The 20,975-nt window shown below is 44.1% G+C and overlaps 1 protein-coding gene across 2 annotated transcripts in view; it reads right to left on the bottom strand.

Annotated features, from left to right (window-relative positions):
• Positions 1–20,975, bottom strand: part of ACTR6 (actin related protein 6) — a 312,465-nt gene that overhangs the window by 254,428 nt on the left and 37,062 nt on the right. For both annotated transcript variants that reach the window (XM_085600663.1, XM_085600672.1), the window contains exons 2-3: positions 12,941–13,058; positions 9,289–9,357 (exon numbers count right to left, since the gene is read on the bottom strand). In XM_085600663.1, coding sequence (XP_085456789.1) covers positions 9,289–9,357; positions 12,941–13,058 — 187 coding nt within the window. The remainder of the gene's footprint in view (positions 1–9,288; positions 9,358–12,940; positions 13,059–20,975) is intronic.

Consider the following 20,975-nt stretch of genomic DNA (forward strand, 5'->3'; position numbering starts at 1 on the left):
TTTGGAATAACGTTGGCGCAGATTGACGAATCTCCGCGAAATTTTCCAAACTTTTGCCCAGCTCCGCTCCTATCCTGAAAATTTCACGGTGGTTCGTCAAGTGGGGGCCAAGAAAAAAGGGGGGTCCCAAAACGCGTTTTCCCCATGCATTTTCCCATAGGACCTGTTGACGCAGCTACAGCCCGAACTGCTGAACGGAATTACACCAAATTTGGCAAAGAGGTAGTCTTCAGTTCAGACTCGTGCCTTTTGCTTAAATGGTGTAAATCCGTTCAGTAGTTCCTGCGAAAATTAGAGTTAAAAAGATAGATATATCTGGGCAGAGCCTAAATCACACATCTCATCGTGAGATCTGATTGGCTGTCAGTACTTCATCCAAGAAGTGTTGGCAGCCATCTTGGAACCAATATACATGATAGCACCTCATTAAAAAGCATTGCAGTTAATAGAAGGTTTTAAGACTTTAGTTACAATATAAATCATTTGTTGATGGTACCATACTCATTTTAGGAATTGTGGTGTGTTCTAAGGTGATTTTACCATGTGAAAAAGCCTTTTTCTGTGATATCATGAATCATGTTTGAGGGAAAACTATTTTCTCATGTTTTTCCCCACAGAGGTTTGGAAGGTGATCTATAAGCTAAACTGAGAACATATTTTCTGTAAATTCACATTATCTTTCTCAGTCATGTGAGAATGAAGTCTGACATTCTCAGTAAAACATGTACATCCAACAAGGGCAGAGACTGTCAGTTGATTCCTCTGTGTTCTTCTGCAGCTTCCCAGAGTGTTCTAAAGAACAACTAGAGCGCTAACAGTCCTACTTATGACAAACGAATTGCACACCTGAAGCCATCTTGATTGGAATAAAGTGGTAACTCTTAAAACATTTAATTTAAAAAGGAACAAAATGAGGGGGTTCATTTTGCCATAGAAAGTATAATTAGTGCTGCAGAAAGAAAAATTAGGGCACATTTTGACTTCTCAAATCCTCTTCTATTTTATAAAACAATTCTGACATGCAGACTGAAACATGCACTTTGAATGCCAGCAGCAGACTTCCCTGGTGAGCAGTAGCTTTACTACAGTGATCTAATGAGCAACTAGAGTGCTAACATTCAGAATTTATGGCAAATGTGTGACACATCTGACTGCCTTCTTGATGGAACCAAAGTAAAAAACTGAAAGCATTTCCTACTGAGGAGACTGCAGTAAATGAGGAAATTAGGAAACTTCATAACAAATAAATCTCCCACCAGAGACAAAAGAGCCCAAATGCAGCACAAATATCACCCAGATGTAGCCCACATGTAGCCCAATGACAGAAGTGTGCAAAACACTTATTTTTTGTGTATTTGCAGTTTTATATAGTGCAGACTTGTCAGGTATTGGAGTGCTTTACATGCGCTTTGGTTACATCACACAAAATCAAATTCATTTTGGTAGTAGACATGGGTAGATTAAGTGATTTGACCAGAATCACAGAATGTTGACCTGAAGCAGAAACTCCAACCTGGTTCACCAGTTGCAAAGTCTGCAGCTCTGGAAGTAACACCACATCCTCTCCCCTAAGTGCAACATTTAATCAAGTGGTCAACTGGATAAAAAAACAAAGATTACAAATAATTTAAAAGTTCTTTGTCGCTATTTGAAAACTCAGAAAATATGTCCTCATTTTAGTTTTTTAGAGCACTAACCATAATTTTGATGCAAATAAGACCCTCTCATATATGTAATTTCTAAAAGAAATGCTCTAGGTGTTACAGTTTTGATTACATCAAGATGCCTTCAGGCGTTCCACACTTTTGTAATAAATATAGAATGTTAGTAATCTAGTTGTTCATTGGGATACTGTTGAGAGGCAGAGGCCAGGGGCACGGACTCTGAAAATTGAAGGCAGGTAGGAGAGTGCAGAGGCAACAATTTGACCACACTGGGCAGGCAGGAAGGGCAGTGACAGCACAACAGACTATGGAGGGCAGTGGAAAGGGGGGCAGGGGCAACAAACCAACAATACAGGACTGGCAAGAGAGGCTGTGGCAATATAATAGACAATTGTGGGCAGAAGGAAGAGGCAGTGGTAGTACAACCATACATGCCAACAGACCCGTTTCAGCCAGGAAACGTCCAATGTTTTTAAGCTCTAATGGGCTTTATTTGATCTGTCTCCTGTCTACAAACGCCTCTTTTTCAATGTTACTCAAAGGGGAAAATCAATACCCAGTTTTTTTCAAAATCTCCCTCTTACCAAGTTCAAAATGTTCGCAAGTATGGTACATTGGATCATGGTAGGCAGGAGGAATTGGGGTAGGGACATGGACTCGGATAACAGAGGACAGGTGGGACATGGAGAGGTGCATCAAACTGACCCTACAGGGCAGGCATCAGGGTTTGCAGCAGCACAATACACCACACAGGGCATGCGGGACGGGAGTGCAGCACAACAATCCATAGAAAGCAATAGGGAGGGGACAGGACCATGCACATGGACAACAGAAAACAGAGGGGAAAGAGGCAATGGTAGCTAGCTGACCATAATGGACAAACAGGAGAGAAAGCTGCAGCAGAACAGACCATAAAGGGCAGGAGGGACGGATCAGGGGCATTACAATGGAACAGACAAGCCAGGAGGGAGGGTATAGGGGTATGCACATGGAAACAGAGGGCTGGGGGCAACGGAGCAGGGCAGGAGCAGCAAGATGACCATGGAGGTCAGGCAGGATGGACACTAGAAACAAGACACACCATGGAGAGCAACAGTGAGACTATGATGGCATACACACAGACCATGGAGGGAAGGTGGGAGGGGGTCAGGGGCAGCTAGCTGACCACACAGGGAAGGTGGCCATGGCAACACAGAAGAACATGCATGGCAAGCGGGAGGGTTAGTGGCAGCACAATGGCTATGATGGGCAAGAAGGAGGGTGCAGGGGCATGCACAAAGGACCATGGAGGATAGAAGGGAGGGTCAGGACCTGGGCACAGACAAGAGAGTTCAGGGGAAGGGGCCTCACAACAGACCGCGCGGGGCAGGCAGGAGGAGCAGTTGCAGCACAACAGACCAGGGAGGGCAGAAGGGTGTGGCAGTAAAATGGACCAAGGAGGAAGGGGATAGGGGCATGGCATGTGGACAGGCAGGGTGGAGGTGGCAGGGACAGGTTACAGTCATCTGACAATGCTAGGCAGGTGGGAGGGGAGAGGCAGCTCAACAGAACACTCAGAGTAGAAAGGAGTGGCAGGTCCATGGAACATGGTGGGCAAAAAGGATGGAGCAGGGGCATGCACAAAGACATCGGAGGGAAGGGGGAAGGAGAATAGGGGCAGCAAGCTAAGCACAGAGGCTAAGCAGGAGGTCAATGATGGGCCATAGAATTGGGCAATGGAGGGCAGGAGGAGTGGACTGGTACATCATGCTAAATGGAGGGCAGTGGCAGCACATCAGACCATGCATGGCAGGAGGGAGGAGGCTAGTCCATGGATTCAGACAACAGAGGATAGGGAGGAGGTGGATGGGGCAGCAAGCAAACTGTTCAGAGAAGATGGGTATTAGGGACTTTATTGTTTTTAAAATGTGTGTCTCTGCGAACTACTTAAAATATGAACAAGTATGCAGCATAATCTCACTTTTATTCAGGAAGAAGAGGACGTTTGGGACTGTGACTCCGGGCTCAATTGGCAGAAACACCCCCTGACCCTCCACCCCCCCATCGCAAAATGTAATGCCCGTGAAAAGGGTAGGTGGACGCAGTGTTATATAGAACATAGTCCTGAGAGCACGATTGAAAATGAAAACTAGATATAGTATATGGTATAAACTATGCACCAAAAAGTGTGATATAAGATGAACCGGGGCGTGAAATATAATATGCAATACATTGTGCGCAATGACAGATTCATTGGAGAGCGCGAGATAGCACAGGCACTAGCGCGTGCTATGCGATATGCGCCTTGGAGTGTAATATGCACAGGGCAGTGTTGTGTAACCTAACTAGTCTCTAAAGCTGTAATATAAAATATGTGCTGGGGAGTGTAACGTTGCATATGCACTGTGACAAAGATATGGATCCCAGATTGTAATATGTATGGCATAGCGCTGTGCGTTATAACATAGGAATCGAGGAAGGCACGTTAGATGGGGCAAAATAACCCGTGCAAAGGCAAGTGTGGCATGGGGTGGTGTTATAGTGCACATGGTCTAGAGAGTGTCATAGCATACGCACTAGCTGGTGGAATACAACACAGAGGTGTGTGGCACTCGGCGGGCACTGGTGGGTGTAACACAGCATTGGGCTCAGCCAGGAGCACCCTGTGACTCTCAAGTGAGGTTCGTCTCCTTTCCAGAGAGTAAAATAAAAAGCATTACACATCCGGCGGTGGATGTGTGTTTTATTAACCGTGAGGGGGGTTTCTTGCATAGTTTGGTCGAATTTTTGTCGAATCCCCTTTCAATGGCTTTGTGTGCGTGTGTATTAAATGTGCCCGTCAATAGCTACCCATGTTTGTATAAATAAACGACAAGGGTGTCTACTTGGAGAGTACCCACCGGCGGGGGCGCCGGGATTAGGCACTGTAGGGCGTCAGACACGTCAGAGCTTCACTAGCGGTGTAAATACATTCCACATGGATTCATTGTATGCATAGTCGCCTTTTAATGAATATCACGCAAATCGTCATGGTGTTAGCTACATACGGTTTGTCCAGCATGTCCTAGGTGTTTCTATAAATATGTATTTTTTTTAAATAATAAAAAACAAACGCCGGCCCCCGGGGGATGGGGTACCCGGGGCCATAAGTGGCCTGAGGAGGGGGGCGAATGCAGCCCCCCCTCCTAAAGAATAAAAAAAAAAAAAATGCCATGACCCGGGGGTTGGGGTCTCCGGGGCCGATTAAGGCCCCCTTCCAAATTTATTTTTTTCAACAAAAAAAATTAGGGTGCAGGCCCTGGGGGATGGGGTCCCCAGGGCCAGTAAATTAGAAAAAAAAGGGGTGCCACACAGCCCTCCTTCTTAAAAAAATAAAATAAATAAAAGACCGGCATCGCGCCGGAGGCCACGCCCCCTCCTTGCAGCACTCTGCAAACGCGCCCCCTGGCCAGTTGTAAGTTGGGGAAGTGATGTCATCAGTTATGTCACTGACCATGTCATGAGTGATGTAATATGGGACGTCATCAGCAGTGCATTGCGGGTGCGCGAGTTATAGTTAGCTGAACTAACTATAACGGGGGAATTTCAATGGTTTTGTACGAGTGAAAAGTCCAGCTAACTATAACGCCCCTGAAACCTATATATATATATATATTCTTTTCCCAATAACTTTGGCGCCAGTTGACGAATCTTCGCGAAATTTTCAAAACTAGTGGGGCGCTCCAGTCAGCTCCTGTCTTGAAAGTTTTGGGGTGATTCCTCAAGCGGGGGCCGAGAAAAAAGGGGATCCCAAAACACGTTTTCCCAATGTTAATTTCCATAGGAAACTTTAGACAAAGCTACAGCCCGAACTGCTGAACGGAATTACACCAAAGTTGGCAAAAAGGAAGACCTTGGTTCAGAAGGAACCCTTATTTTTAAAATAGGAATAAAAAGGAAAAAGGTGAGTGGGCAATAAAGAAAAGAAAAAGAAGTAAATAGACGAAGAAAAAATGTAAAGGAAGATAAAGCAACAACATCAAAACAATAATAGGAGTACATTAAAATAAATAAAGTAAGAATAGGGGTTTGAGAGAAACGAACGACAAATATGCCAAAGCAAAGTTGAAATATCCCAAAAGATAAAAGTAGAAGAAAGAAAAAAGCAAAATAGCAACAAAAAAAAAAAAGAACGAGACAAATGAAAATTTGAGAAAAAAAGGGGGGCATAACGAACGAAAGAACCCAGAAAAAAACAAAAACACATTTAAATTGCCCCCTTTTAAGGCTCCCGCCGACGGCCAAAGAATCCCACCTGCCAGCAATGCCCTGTTAATTTACATTGACACCATCGGAATTCTAAAGTGTGCCACCAACACAACTTAAACATTTCCGCCCTTTTCCGGGCAGATGCATTTGCTCTTTTTTTAAGTAAACGACGCAAAAGTTGGTTTTCAGACAGGGCGGTGCCCTGACATCTCTGCGCTTCTGCTCCCCTGACCACTGTGCAGCGGCTGAACTCCCCCCCCCCCCCCCCCCCCCCCAGCAATGTGGCGTTCCTCTGTTTTTGGGTACCCAAGTAGCCGTTATCCACACCGACAGAAGAGTCTACAGGCAATCCCCCACATTTTGTGTATAAGTGGGGAAGTCCCTGATCACTCTATGCTTAGCGGGTTTGCAAACCTGCCATGAAGGCGTTAGAGGGGAGAAACAGTTCTGGGAAGTTTATTTTTCTTGTTTTTTTGTTTGCGGTCTGCTACACAGGACAGGGGTCAGAGCCCAGCCTCGGTGACAAGGCTCAGAAGCCAGTGATTCCCGAACCCTCCATTTTTTGTCCTGTGCTAAAAATAAAATGACAAAAAAAAACACAACAAGCGAAAGGTTACTGCAGCGAAAAGAGGCGTGTGTGCCTGGCTCCCTTCCAATTGTGCACGTCCGGGGGTTAATGCTATTCTGGGGGCACTTTGGTTGCTGCAAGAGAGGCTGCTCCACGTCCCAAAATGTAACATCTCGGCGAGGCTGCAGAAACCCTGCCCTCGCAGCAAAGCTAAGCGGAGGCTCTTCTTTAAATCCCATTTGCTGCGTCTTCATTTAAATTCACAGGAATACTAGTGGTTGTGGGAAGCGCTAGCTGGGTCCCTAAAATGTAAAGCCCTATTTCAGGCTAGGAATGACACTTTAGAGCCCCTTGGCATAACCGGAGTAACAGCCGACACCTCCTCACACACTGGCAGTGCATTTGGTTGCACCATTGCCTTCAGGAGGTGCCAATGGCTGATTGGTGATGGGGCGCTCACTCCCCGAGTCCCAAGCCCATGGTGGCTGCGGGGGTGACCAAACCTCTCATATTGAGAGCCCTACTTGGGTGCCCTATCCTCTCTCACCCTCAGGCTTTCAAGCCCCTCCACCAAGGGCCCTGAGTGGAGTGCCCAATCCTTTCTCACTCTGAGGCGTGTCTGAGGCTTCCAAGTCCGTCGCACTGACAGCCCTGAGTGGATTGCCCTATCCTCCCTCTCCCTGAGGCTTCCTAGCCCCTCCCACCAAGGGCCCTGAGTGGAGTGCCCAATCCTCTCTCTCCCTGAGGCTTCCAAGCCCCTCACACCGAGAGCCCTGAGTGGAGTACCCTATCCTCTCTCTCCTGGAGGCTTCCAAACTTCTCACACGGAGAGCCCTGAGTGAAGTGCCCTATCATCTCTCACCCTGAGGCTTCCAAGTCCCTCACACTGAGAGCCCCGAGTGGAGTGCCCTATCCTCTCTCTCCCCGAGGCTTTGCATGAGGCTTCCAAACTTCTCACACTGAGAGCCCTGAGTGAAGTGCCCTAGCCTCTCTCACCCTGAGGCTTCTAAGCCCCTCAGTCCGAAAGCCCTGAGTGGAGTGTCCTACCCTCTTGCTCCCAGAGGCTTCCAAACCTCTCACACTGAGAACCCCGAGGAGTGCCCTATCCTCTCTCTCCCTAAGGCCTCTCTCACTGAAAAAAAACATAGGATTTAGGCACGTTATAGTTAGAAATTAGCATTTAAAAAACCTTTGAAATTCACAGAAAAAACATATGTTTCAGGCACATTATAGTTAGAAATTAGCATTTTAAAAAACCTTTGAAATTCACTTAAAAAAACAGAGGTTTCAGGGACATTATAGTTAGTTGGACGTTTCACTCGTACAAAACCAGTGAAATTCGGCCGTTATAGTTAGTTCAGCTAACTATAACTCGCGCCCCCACAATGCACTTCTGATGACGTCACATATTATATCATTCATGACATGGTCAGTGACATCACTGATTACATTACTGATGACATCTCAAATGACATCACTGATGACATCATCCACGTGATCATCTGATGCACATCCTCATACTCTAATAAAACATTGATACACCCACTGTAAAATACAGAATGCCATTCTCAAAACCATAGACACACCAATACCAGTTAGTACATACCCACTCACTAATTCCTAGATCAACACATACATCTAGTCACTTACCCATACAGTCACTCAGAGTTACTCACACACCTAGTCAGTCATGCAAAGAATCAATCACACTCCCATTTACTCACATACACAATTATTCACACACCACCTCACTTATTCATACAAATACTAACACATACTTGCTCTCTTTTACAATCACTGACACGAGCACACACTCATCCATGCAGCCGCTCTCACAATCACTCACTCTCACATATAGTCATTCATATAGTTCAACACTCGCATATACTACATTGCACATATATAGTTACTCACACATGTACCACTGAGAAATCTAAACACTCACCAACACACCCATACACACACTCGCCCACCCATACAGCTCTTCAGACACTCTTGAACCCATACACCCAGTGAATCACCCACTCACACATCTATGCACAAAGTCACAAACACAGACACTCCGGCACCCATACAGATACTCAGACAATCAATCAATAACCCATATAGACACTCATGTAGCTACGCACGAACTCATGCAACCGCTTACACACCAACTGACAGACTGATACAGGCATTCACACAGTTTAGTCACTAACCCATGCATTCAGCACTTATACAGTCAGTCAAGCACCTACTAAATCATCCATACAGACACTCCTACACCCACTCATTCTTTAATACACCTTGGCATATACATATATAAAACATATTTAAACTTTTTAGAAACAGTCCCTGGGTGATGTCACTGACCATGTCATGAATGATGTAATATGTGATGTCATCAGAAGTGCATTGCGGGGCTGCGAGTTATATGTAGATGAACTAACTATAATAGCCGAATTTCACTGGTTTTGTACGAGTGAAAAGTCCAACTAACTATAACGTCCCTGAAACCTCTGGTTTTTTGAGTGAATTTCTAAGGTTTTTTAAAAGCTAATTTCTAACTATAACGTGCCTGAAACCTATGGTTTTTTGAGTGAATATATATATATATATATATTTCAACACCTTCATGATGGCAGAATAAGAATGATTTTACATTTCAGGATTTTATCTTAAACAGGTGTTTTTGTTAAAAGAAGGGAGAGAAAAGATCTAAGCGGGTCAATATCAGATTTGGCCACAGACAGGAAACGCATAGCACATATATGGTGTGGACGACATGGTTCATCACATTTATTATTATTTTAAAAAAATTAAAGAATTGTTCAAAAACATGTGAATTACCTTGTACATCTCTCGTCCAAAGAGGTAATCCCAAACCTTCCTCTGAACATCCCAATTCACCAAATAACCCTAGTGAATTAAGAAAAACATTTAAATTATGTATTTTCCATTTTAAAACAACTATAAACCATGTTTTTAAGTGTATATATGAATGTACTTGCCTACACCGTTGAATTTAGGAGGTCACATTTTTAACACAGGGCGTCATTTCAGGGTATATGCATCAACATCACAAAGCAACCACAACAAATTCTAAGCCTTACAAGCCTCCAAGGAAGGTATTGCCTGCGAAACCCCATCTGGACGGTGGCAGATAATGTTCAAAACATTCAAATTAAACCGGTGAATGCTTCTTAGTGATACAGCAGGTTGATCCCAGAGGCCAAAAAGGCATATCCTTCTCACATGATCAACTGCTTCTCCTTTGAAACTGACAAGACACAGAAAAGTTGCAGCCAACTCTCTTTTAGTAACCAACAGGAGGAGACTGTGATACACATTTGTTTTCAAAGGTATACAGATCCATAGGTTCTAGAGCAGATGTCCACCAACTGAATACAAAGGAAAAACCAAGTTTCAGAACCAAAGTTTTTAGCATTAACAGAATATGTAGACTGAAACTATGTGATTTCTTAAACTACGACACGGTGCATCCCATTCCCATCCGAGTTATCGGTCAGTATACTGAAGCAGTCTTGGACAACATGTGGTACATAAATACCCCTAATTTACAAAACTGCCATCTATCTCAAGTAATGTTGCGTGTTCTTGACTTGTCTTTCATTTGTTCTTATCTTCCATTTTATCAGTTTCCTTGAACGTTCCGCATTGCTGCTGCTACTTTTCCCTGCCCTTCCATTTGCCCACTTCTTATACAGGTTAGGGCATCAAAGAAGCCTGACGGGAGCATAATCACAACACAAGCAACCACTATAATGCAGCTGTATACACCATTTAGTGGGAGGGCATTTCCACTCACAATATGGTACGCTTTATTCATTTAGGCTCATGTTTTGTAGTCATCTTTCAGTTAAACCACCATGGGTACAAAAAAACACATCAGTACAACATTCTGAGTGCAGCTAGTGGTCATTTGTGTAGATTGCTCACGTTTTCCAAATTAAATAATTATTTTAAAAAAAAATATGAAGATAAGAAGAAAGAAAATCGCAGTTGGTGACAATGTCTTCATCTGTAATTTGTGTTCCCGTGGTCAATTTACAAAAGTAAACTTACGTTCATCAGACCCTTTTGTTTGCAGGGATAAATTGTGTTTGTTGGTTGTCAAAAGAAATTAAAGGAATAGCTGGTGTTTGTGCACCTCTGAATTTGGAGTTCACTGTACCATCATGTTATTCAGAGGGCAATTTGCAAAATCTTACCTTTCTTGTATGCTGGCTCACATTTTAAGTCAATAATGGTGACCAATTTCATTAATAATTAATTAATGTTATACTATTCTGTGTTCACGCACTTCAAATATATAATCACTGAGAAGTTGGCCTGGTATATGCTGTCCACTAGTTAAAGTGGGCACCTTACACCAGTCCAAATGACCCTTATTGATGATTAGATTAAAGACAACCTTTATTGAAAGCTATCCTAGTGGTAGCTATGGAGAGCAGCCTTCAGGCTAAGTATCGAAGGAATGTAAAGCAGCTTGGTTTACGAGATCAGAACCTCCTGAATGATCAAATGAAAGGAGAACCACACAAGGAATATATAAAATACATGTATTTATTACTAAACACTCTCTACTAACCTCTTTATGAGATTAGAGAACAAGGCACACAATATTAAAGCACTAGAACGACAGTAAATAGCACAATACACAGCGGACTCCAGGGGGAGACCGAACCATATACTAAGAAAGTGGTATAACAACCACGACTTGACTACACACAGTGCCTAGAGCACGTAGAATTGCTGGGACCCCAAGTAACCACCCAAGGTAGTGACACAGGGGACCCACGGAGGACGTGTGCAGTGTGAGAACACAGCCGCGAGCTCCGTACAACTCTATGGGAAAGTCGCGGTTGGAATTTTAAAGATGAAGGACATTTATGAGAGGACCTCAAGCAAACCTTTTGGAACATAGAAGGTTCTAAGGCCAGCACCCTTGAGAGTACCGGGGTACCCATCTTACCTATCCCAGGAGAGGCGGGTGCATAGGGGTCAAGTGGTGTCGGAAACGCTCGTTGATTTCAATGGCGTGATGCGAAGAAGTGCTGCTGCTGGGAAGATGAGAACTGCCTGGTGTGATCCAAGCCTGGATTGGAGCTGAAGAGAACCTGAAAGCAGAGGGGACAGAGTCTGGGTCACTTCACAGAGACCAGGGGCACGATAGACGATTTCCCACCGATGTCGGGTGTTTCAGGTGAGAAGAGGTGAAGCTTGACTCTGCAGCCACAGGGACCAGGAGACGTGGACGGTGACAAAGGTCTGCAGGTGAGCTCTCCCACGAAGGATGTCGAGTGCTGGGGGGTCAGTGTCCAGATGGAACACCAACAAGCCTTGGCAACTGCAACCCACGTGGTCAGAGGAAAGATGCTTCGGTGAGGACCAGTAAGGTCCTGGGGACTCTCTAAGCTATGGAGAGTCAGGGCACGTGTGGAGCAACCAGGAAAGCCCACTTAAAGTTACAGTTCCCTTCTCAGGGACCCACAGGTCTACTGACCAGGGATCGCGAAGGGACCTCGAGCTGAATCACAAAATACCAGCCCACGGAACACTCGTGGGAGATTCATCAGTCATCCAGCGTAGTGTAGATAGTCGAAGTATTTGGTTTCTGTAGCAGAGTTTCATCCAGGTAAATCTAAAGTCCTGTAGTCAGGGGTTCCTACTTTATACCCATGTTTCTTGGTCTCCATGATAAAGGAGGGTAGTATTGTAAAACTACAACTAGAGTTTAACAAGTAGAAGTCCACACACATTACATTTGTTAACTATATGATACTTTCCTTTTTTCTTCAGTTATCCTCATCACAGGACTTTGTAAACAATGTACAGCTTGAAATAAAAGGTTTTGTCTTATTCAAAGTCGGCTTACTGCAGAGGCAGTCAATAGCCCTGCCCGATGTTCCATATTAAAATACCATGACTTTGTGAGCTCAACCCATCCGACCTTCAATGCAGATACCTGCAACCTATGGAACTGTCACCAAGAAAATCTGCTCTAGCTGGCCATTTTGGAGCAGGGAACTAAAAGCCACTGAAAACTGCATTAAGGACTGGTATACTTTAACATAAGGGTAAGGAAAGTCCAGGCTGGAGGGCGCTCTTTTCGCGTTCTCGCGCCTAAGCTCTGGAACTCTCTTCCTGTGACCATCAGAAGTATTCAAAACCAGGGACTATTCCGTAAAGCCATTAAAACGTATCTCTTCCCTGCATAACCTGTTGTTCCGTGCTTTTCCGGTGGTGCCCATATCGGTTTGCAGTTTTTAGCGCCGGGAAGCCCCTTCGCTGGGACAGCTGCGCTCTTTATAAATCCTATAAAATAACATAACATAACATAGGCCAAGGCTGGGAGTAATTTCCCAGGTATGTACTGCTGTGAGCAACTTATAATGTATAAACAAGACATTTCAGCGTTAACACAAAGTCCATTACACAGAATGCATATTTCTGCTACCAATCATGAAAATTGGATTACCTTTTGGAAAGGAAGAATATAGAAAAGTCCTGAAGGATCTTTTATTTCATCAATCTGGTTTGCTGTAAACGTTTTCAATCGAGCAGTCTTGGATCTGAACTGACAGTTGGGAATTACACTGTAAAACAGAAAATATGAATTCCAAGCAGAAATACTCAAAACAAGTTAAATTACTTCTACAAATTCATTAAAACCACTCATTAACCATCACTTACCTTTCACCAAAAAATAAAACAGAGGAAACGGAAACTCCTACATCTCCTACATGTATCAAAAGAAAATCTCATGCCAAACCTACCATCATGCATTCCAATTTGATAATGACTTAACATTCAATGTCCAGTGTCCCCCTACACCCTCATATGAAAGGGAACATGCTCCCCTACTTCCTTCCAGCAATCTTGAAACAAATTCACAACAATCTTAAACCACTCCTATTAGACATACCATTCAATTACTTCAACAATGTTGTTAAACTGCTCATTACAATGGAGATCACCTACAAATCGCAACTTAAGAACTAAAATGAGAGCACTCCTACGTAAGTGGCTCAGTGGTAAGACCACTTGAAACCCCGAGGAGTAACAAAGCCTTGAGTTCACAATCAGACAGCCTAGACAATACTGAGTCTGCATACTTTCAAAACCATCACCTTACTTCAGTATTACACTCATCTTTTCACCCCAATCAACAACCTACTATGTCCTTCACATCTTCTCCTCAACAACCTGGCATGATCAGATGACGACACTGCCACACTTATCGCCTCAAAAATCACAACACGGACTACTGTACTAGCTGCTCCACTGCACTCCTTAACTATATTTTCAAACTGTCACCACACTCCAAAACGGAACTAATTCCAATAATCACAGCTTCCAACCCCTCTTGCGCACCTTCAGCCATTAGACCATTTAACTACTTGCAACCACAGCTAGTGCTCGTCCGCATTTTAACTATAACCTGACAAAAGGCATAAAACCTGCCTGCTTCAAATCTGTAGCGGTTCTACCTCATTTCAAGAAACCTATACTGCTAATCTCTCTAACAATAGTCCAGTATCTCAACGCTCTTTTCTCTTTTTAAGATAGTGAAGCATCTAGTTTTCAATCACCTCCAATGATCTTCTCAATCCCCTTCTACGGGGTTTTCATATCCGGCACTTCACAGGAACAGCATTTTCACATTTATCCAATTTATTCGCCACTGCACATCACAATAAACTTTTCTCATTTCTCATATTCTTGAATTTATCGGCAGCATTCAAAACTAATGACCATCCAACCCTACTCTTCTCACTACACTCACTAGGTATCACTGGCCTAGCACACAAATAGCTGGTCTCATACCTCTCAAATCACTCACACTCCGATGCCTGGGCTTAAGAACAACCACCACCACTTCACAACCAGTGGGTTCCCCAGAAGCATCTGAGCAAGGCCCCCTCCTTTTCCCACTCCACGTCTCTAGCCTTTATATTATCTGCTCATTTAGGGATGACAGCCAAATCTTCTCCTTTTTGACTCCACCTCCAGTTATGCCTTACAGATTGCCTCACAGTCATCTATAGGACACTGGATTACACAATGATCATTCATGCTAAAAATCTCCAAAACTAAGGTCTTATATTTTCTTTCTTCAACAGCACCTGCTTCTCCTTCTTGTGTTCAAAATATGTTATTGAAATTTCTTAATGAACAACAGACATACAAAAAAAAGTATTATTAATCTATAATATCTATTACAATACGTACAACACCATATTCTCATATTCATTTCAATAGATATTAAACTAGTCCTATTCCTAGAAAACTAAAAAAAAAAAGGGGGGGGGAGGGGGGAGGGTAACATCCAATAATAACCTGCTTCTCCTTCTAATACCATCAAATTTTCACTTGACTGGCTGAAATTTGCATCTCAGCCATAAAGCTCAGAGTTGTACACAGCCCATCAAAGCAAATGGAGTAATTTATTACTGACCAACCATCGCAGTACAAATTTAATTGCTAAATATATGGAATTTCCACTCATGTATTCTCTACGCAGCCAAAAAGATTGGCTTTAGGCAATTTATGTGCAGTGAGCGTACTATTTTAGTGATTATTGGAACTGTTGTAAGTAGTCGCATTACCACTGTAATGTTAATTATATTAAATAAACAAATCTAATACTTTGAAAAGTCTAGGTGAGTGCTTTAGATGGCATTCTTCGAGGCAGAGTTTCTGAATCAACTTTCCAGTGATCCTGCATTTTGACTTTTCTTGGTAGAACAGAAGTGTCTATAGTATCTCCTCTGGTGGTTTGGACATATTGCCCCCAGTACAATTAAGTTAACTTATCTATTTAAATAAGGTTTATAATTTGTTTTGTTTTTCTCTCTTCTTGATTTATATGAGAAATAAACCTGTAACATCAGGTTTTAACGAGGTTTTCCTGCTATCAGTCATTTTCCTATTTCTATCCAAGACACTAAAACAACTGGAGTCACAACCCGCTGAGTAGGTAGACTGTCTTAGGCCCAGTGGGACATTAATAATCAAGACGATGCCTAGTACTGCAGCTGGACAAACAAAGATCTGTCTAATGCCTTCACGACTGTGCAGCGTGGAGGTGTTGCCCCGCCCTCTTCTCGGTGTACGCAGACTGCCTCATAACTGAAGGGATATTAATAACTAAGCCGAGGCCTACGATGGCAGCTGGGCAAACCAGTATCCCTTCAGAATACGACCCATGCCAACAATATGCAAAAAAGAACAATTGATGGACAGAATGCAGAACAATGTCATACATTCACCCCAGTACAGAGATCTGGGCCTAAAGCCATCGTTTTTTTGCTCACCATGCCATTCCAGTGTGGACCCAGCCATATGCAAATCAGTCTTGACCCTGCGCCAAATGGAAACAGTCCAGCCTGAACTGCCAGGCTAGGTCCTCCCTGGACTGGAAACAAGCATCCTAGGACCAGGTTTGGGGTTTCACCCCTCATCAGCCAGGATAGCTTGACTCCAGTGGCATGAAGAGCACGGGACCCACGTCTGGGCACACCCCTCAATTTCGGGTGACAAATGCAAAAAGAACAATTGATGGACAGAATGCAGAACAATGTCATACATTCACCCCAGTACAGAGATCTGGAGCGAATTACATTGTTGTTTTGCTTGCCATGCCATGTAAATGTTTTGAATTGTTCTGCATAGCAAAAGAATGATGGATTTAACCCAGATCTCTTGACTGGGGGTGAATGTTTTGATTTGTTCTGCATTCCGTCCATCAATTGTGTGTCTTTTGCTTCTTCGCCCTAAGTGCGCCCGATATGCCCAGGCGTGGGTCCCATGCTCACTGTGCCACTGGATTCAAGTTATCCTGGCTGATGAGGGGTAAACTCCGAAACCAGTCCTAGGATGCTTGTTTCTGGTCCAGGGAGGATCTCAATTCTATAGATATCGAAAAGCCGTCGACCATAGACATATTGACTCCTCTTTTTTTTATATACAAAAATGACAAAAGGAGTCAAGAGTCTTGTTGTTTTGAGTTGATGCATGTATTTACGTTTTTACTTATCACTGCATGTTCCTTTCACTTACCTGTGAGTACTAGATCTTGACATACACGCAAAAAATAAAAATAAATAATACCCAATTAATAAATTAATTGCATTTTAACGCTGTGCAGTGGCTTGCTTCTATACTTGCCCTGGTGTACTATGTATTGTTTGGTCTTCAAACTGACTAAGACCTTATGTGTTTCAACACTTATGAGATTAATGGCCTAAGTGAACCACTGTTGTTTACAAAACACTTTCTTAACCCCTTCGATGCTGCGCAGATTCCGCCGCTGTGCTGGCGGAATCTTGCGCGGGCGTGGTCATGACGGAATGGTTCCGTCATGAGCACAGCTCAACCGTGGGTCATGACGGAACCATTCCGTCATGAGCACCGAAGGGGTTAAAGTGGCATTTCTAAAACCGTAATGTTAAATCCAACTTCACCAGTAAGGAGGATTTGTCAATTCCATTGAAAACATATGAAACATAAAAAAGCTACTCTTCTCTGATCAGGAATTACAGCTTAAAAGTGAATTAAGGAATTCTCAATGCAGCCTAAGAGTATTGAAATAGAGAGCAAACATACCTCCCTCTACAACAACTCGGCTCCACTCCATGTTAAAGGGGGTAGAAGCTGAAAGTAAGGAACTGAAAAGGGAGGAGGTGAGAGGTCTTAGGAGACACCCTATAGCGGGCGGGTGGGGTTGCCAAGCTCAAAAGCCTAGTGAAAAACAACAGTCTTCTGAGCTTTCACCCATCACAACTCTCTTAAAGACTCCGTGACTAACGCCAATATGCTCCCTTCCTTGCTCTAGCTCCTGAACTCTAATCACTAGTCATGTTATTTAAGCAACAAGCTCATAGATCTGTCCCAAAGCACTTTCGCTACTCAACACACACTCCCCGAATTGTCGCATTAACTATTGTAGTTGTGGTTCTATATAGTCACACTAGGTCCAGGAACAACGGTGATAGTGTATATGTCATTCTGCTGTTATTAACAAAAGCCAGATAACGTGATTATAAAAAAAACTGTGAACAAGAGACACTGTAGCTTGCGTTTAAAAAAATGCAAATAAAATGGGTTCAAAAAGGAAGGTACTATTGTAAGACATACAATTCATGACCAGCAGTCTCCAACGGGACAGTATATCACACATCTGTGTCTTGAAATTGAAAGCAATTTACCTGGCCTTGTGAGCATTCTTCCAGTACATAAAGCAACATAGTAGTATTGATCTGCAGTGACGACATGACATGATTATTTTACATCAGCAAACTAAAAGACACCCACAGCAAAAAGACCTTCCAACTAGTGACAGAATTCTGCTAATGGGCTATCTTTTAAAATGATCTGCCCCAGAGCTCAAAATTTCTGCGTTCAGTAGAACTAGGAATTAACAAGCATTTACAATGCAATGGTCTCGGCATTGGTAAAGTTAGAGCTATTGGCATTGCTCATGACATTATTTTTGTTTATGTTTTTTGTTTTTAAAACATTTAAAGAAACGGCATTGTCATGAGCAATGCCAATAGCTCTAACTTTAACAATGCCGAGACCGTTGCATTGTAAATGCTTGTTAGCTGATGGTCACTGCTCAATACCTGGGCATGCACCCTTTTTTAGTGGGAAAAATTTTAAACATATCATTCCTGCACTGTAATATAAGGTTTAAACGTACTACTGTAACCAACTGGTTTCACCTGCCCCTACTATGTAGGCAAAAAGAGTACTTTGCAGAGGTGTCAACTAATTCATGGGACCTTAACTCCACGAACACCTACTTCACAGCAGGGCTTCGAGCGAACAAAAACAACCCTCGTGTTCGCAGCAGAGGGTGTCACATTACAAACCCTCACAACCAACTCATTGCCTTCTACAACCAGGTAAAAGTAATCTACACATAACTCACAAGGCTGGGGTAAAAATGATACAATTGCTTTCTGGCTGCAAATAAACAGAGCAGGTAAGGTGTAGGGCAAACATCCGGGCCTGTGGCGGGAGCAGGGCGCAGCCGCCCATTCCCAGCCAATTAACCACTTAGGGAGCAGCTGTGAAGGCACCCCCGGGGAGCCGCCGGAACCAGACCCCGGCCGGCCGCAGGTAGCGCTGCAGGGCGCCGAGGCGGAGACTGGCACCGACGGTGCACGCTCCAGCATGCCTCGCCCTGGGGGCGATAATGTGCACCCCCAGGGAAGCCCTCTCCCAGCCCCTTAAAGTGTACTTAGCCCTCAGAGGGGGAGCCCTGAAAACTAAACCAGGGCCCAAAAACCTTTTAAGAGCCATGCGCCTCGAAGGAACCACGTCCTCGCTGCATGTAGCGCTTTAGGGCCATTAATTTAAGCCGAAACTAGGGAACCGAGAGAACTACCTTACAAAACAGTTAGCACGTTTTAAACTACATGATCTAGACGTCAGACAACCATTTCTTTATTTCAAATCCCATCTGTGCAGCCAGCCACACATTAAATTATGACGTCAGCATCGTACGCTAGGCTATTGGTATTGCTCATTATTTTTTTATGATTTTTGTATCCCTAAATAAATGTCATTGTCATTTCTATTGGCATTAGCTTTTTTTTTGCATATGTGATACCTATTGCATTAGTACAAGTAGACAATTTTTTTTTAGAAATGTTTTTTTAGAAAGCTGTTCAAAACTGGGCAGTGATGCTAAATGTGACAGGACAGACTTCAGAAATACTGCCTAGAATCAAATATTTTATATTGTTGACCTGTGAAGAGCTTTGCCCAAACTTAAGGACGACTCAAAGTGCTTAGCAAGTTCGGATGATGTGAGGAGGGCAGGAGCCCTCTCCCAACTCTTCGAAATATCGTTTAGACTTGCTATCCGGAGCTATCTGGTTAGCTGAGTCTTCAGGTGGCTGCCTAGAGCCAAGTCCAAGCGAGTTTTCGCATCGGGAGTCTGCTAGACGGAGGGAGTCAGGAAGTGAGAGGAGGGGAGAGGAGGTGAATGCCAAGCTCTGCGTGTACTGAAACAAGGGGGAACGCATAAGATGCGCCCCAGCGAACAGAACAAAACTGCTCAGAATATACATGCAAAGAATATGAATTCTAACCCGATTCAGGCTGGAGACTTGCTGGTACCTAGTGGCCGGCAGCTGCGAACACCTCGTCCGATGCACGAACGGAAATTAAAAGGCATCATTTGGTGAGACACCGAAATATTCCGCTCAAGGTTTCACAAGCACGATTAGAGAACATGGCAGTGGTTTCCAAGAGGAGGTTTTCATGCACTATTCAGGAATCTTGAAATCCTTTTAGTGTAATCTAAAACGGATAAATACTAGACGTGAGCTCTCCAGAGTCTGCGACGGATTGTACGCAAGGCAATCAGCTGTGCGTTCCTCGCGCTGACAGGAGAGCCCCGCGCGCCAGCAAGCACCAACTCCCGACTTAGCCTCTGGGTCTTAACAACAAGCACTTCTGTTTCAGACACGTCACTTGCAAATAGACGTGTAGGCGAATCACGAAGCAAAGCAGGCAGCAACTGGGCAAAGCAGGCCGCACGCCAGGCAGCAACTGGGAGCCAGCCTGTTCTTACGTGCATAAACACGGAGCCACAATCGTGCACACGTCACCAAGCCCACCAAAAACTTTCACACAGCTGCTGAGGAGGCATGCACACAGCAAATGTAACATCCTGCTAAAAACGCGGACGCAGGCAGCAACTGGGCAAACCAGGCAGCACGCAAGGCAGCAAGTGGGAGGCAGCATGGTCTACGTGCACAAACACGGAGCCACAATCGTGCACACACCAAGCCCCCCAAAACAAGTGGGAGGCAGCATGGTCTACGTGCACAAACACGGAGCCACAATCGTGCACACACCAAGCCCCCCCAAAAAAATCACATAGGAAAGGAGACATCCTGCTAACAAACACACCACTGCCTTTCTCCGAGGCGAAGCAGAAATGCCTCGGAGAAATGCAGTGGCGTTTTCGGATTCGGGGGCGTGTTTTTCTTTTTCTCTCCTCTTGCCATTGGCTGGAGGAGAGAATTAGAAAAGTAACGAAAAAAACACGCCCCCGAATCCGAAAAGGACGGGGCCTGTTCGGAGTGACAAAGCCTCTTCTCCAATGGCTGGCCAGCATTCGAGAGGCCAGCCAATGGAGAAGAGGGGAGAAGAGGGGCGGGTTCAAGCCCCTCTTCTCCAAAACATTAAATCTCCGACTTCCGGTTCTGCCTTCGGCAGACCGGACGGTCCTCGACCTAAAAAGACTAAGCAGGATATATTGTGCCGAAAAGGAGTGGTCTTGCAACCGAAATGTGACAAACACTCTTTGAGTCAGACATGTCTGCCTCCCAGTCCAAGACACCAATATGCATCTTTGATTGGGAATGTCAAAACTCCCAAATATTTGCTGTCCTGCGCAAATGGAGAGGCAAGTTATTCTGGTTTCCTCTGTTCACTCAAAGTTTCAAGATAGTATTAACATTTCACAACAGTTCTCCCGGCTTCAAGGCTAG

The sequence above is a fragment of the Triturus cristatus genome, chromosome 1_2 (assembly GCF_964204655.1).
Source record: "Triturus cristatus chromosome 1_2, aTriCri1.1, whole genome shotgun sequence".
In the NCBI taxonomy this organism is placed as follows: Eukaryota; Metazoa; Chordata; class Amphibia; order Caudata; family Salamandridae; genus Triturus; species Triturus cristatus.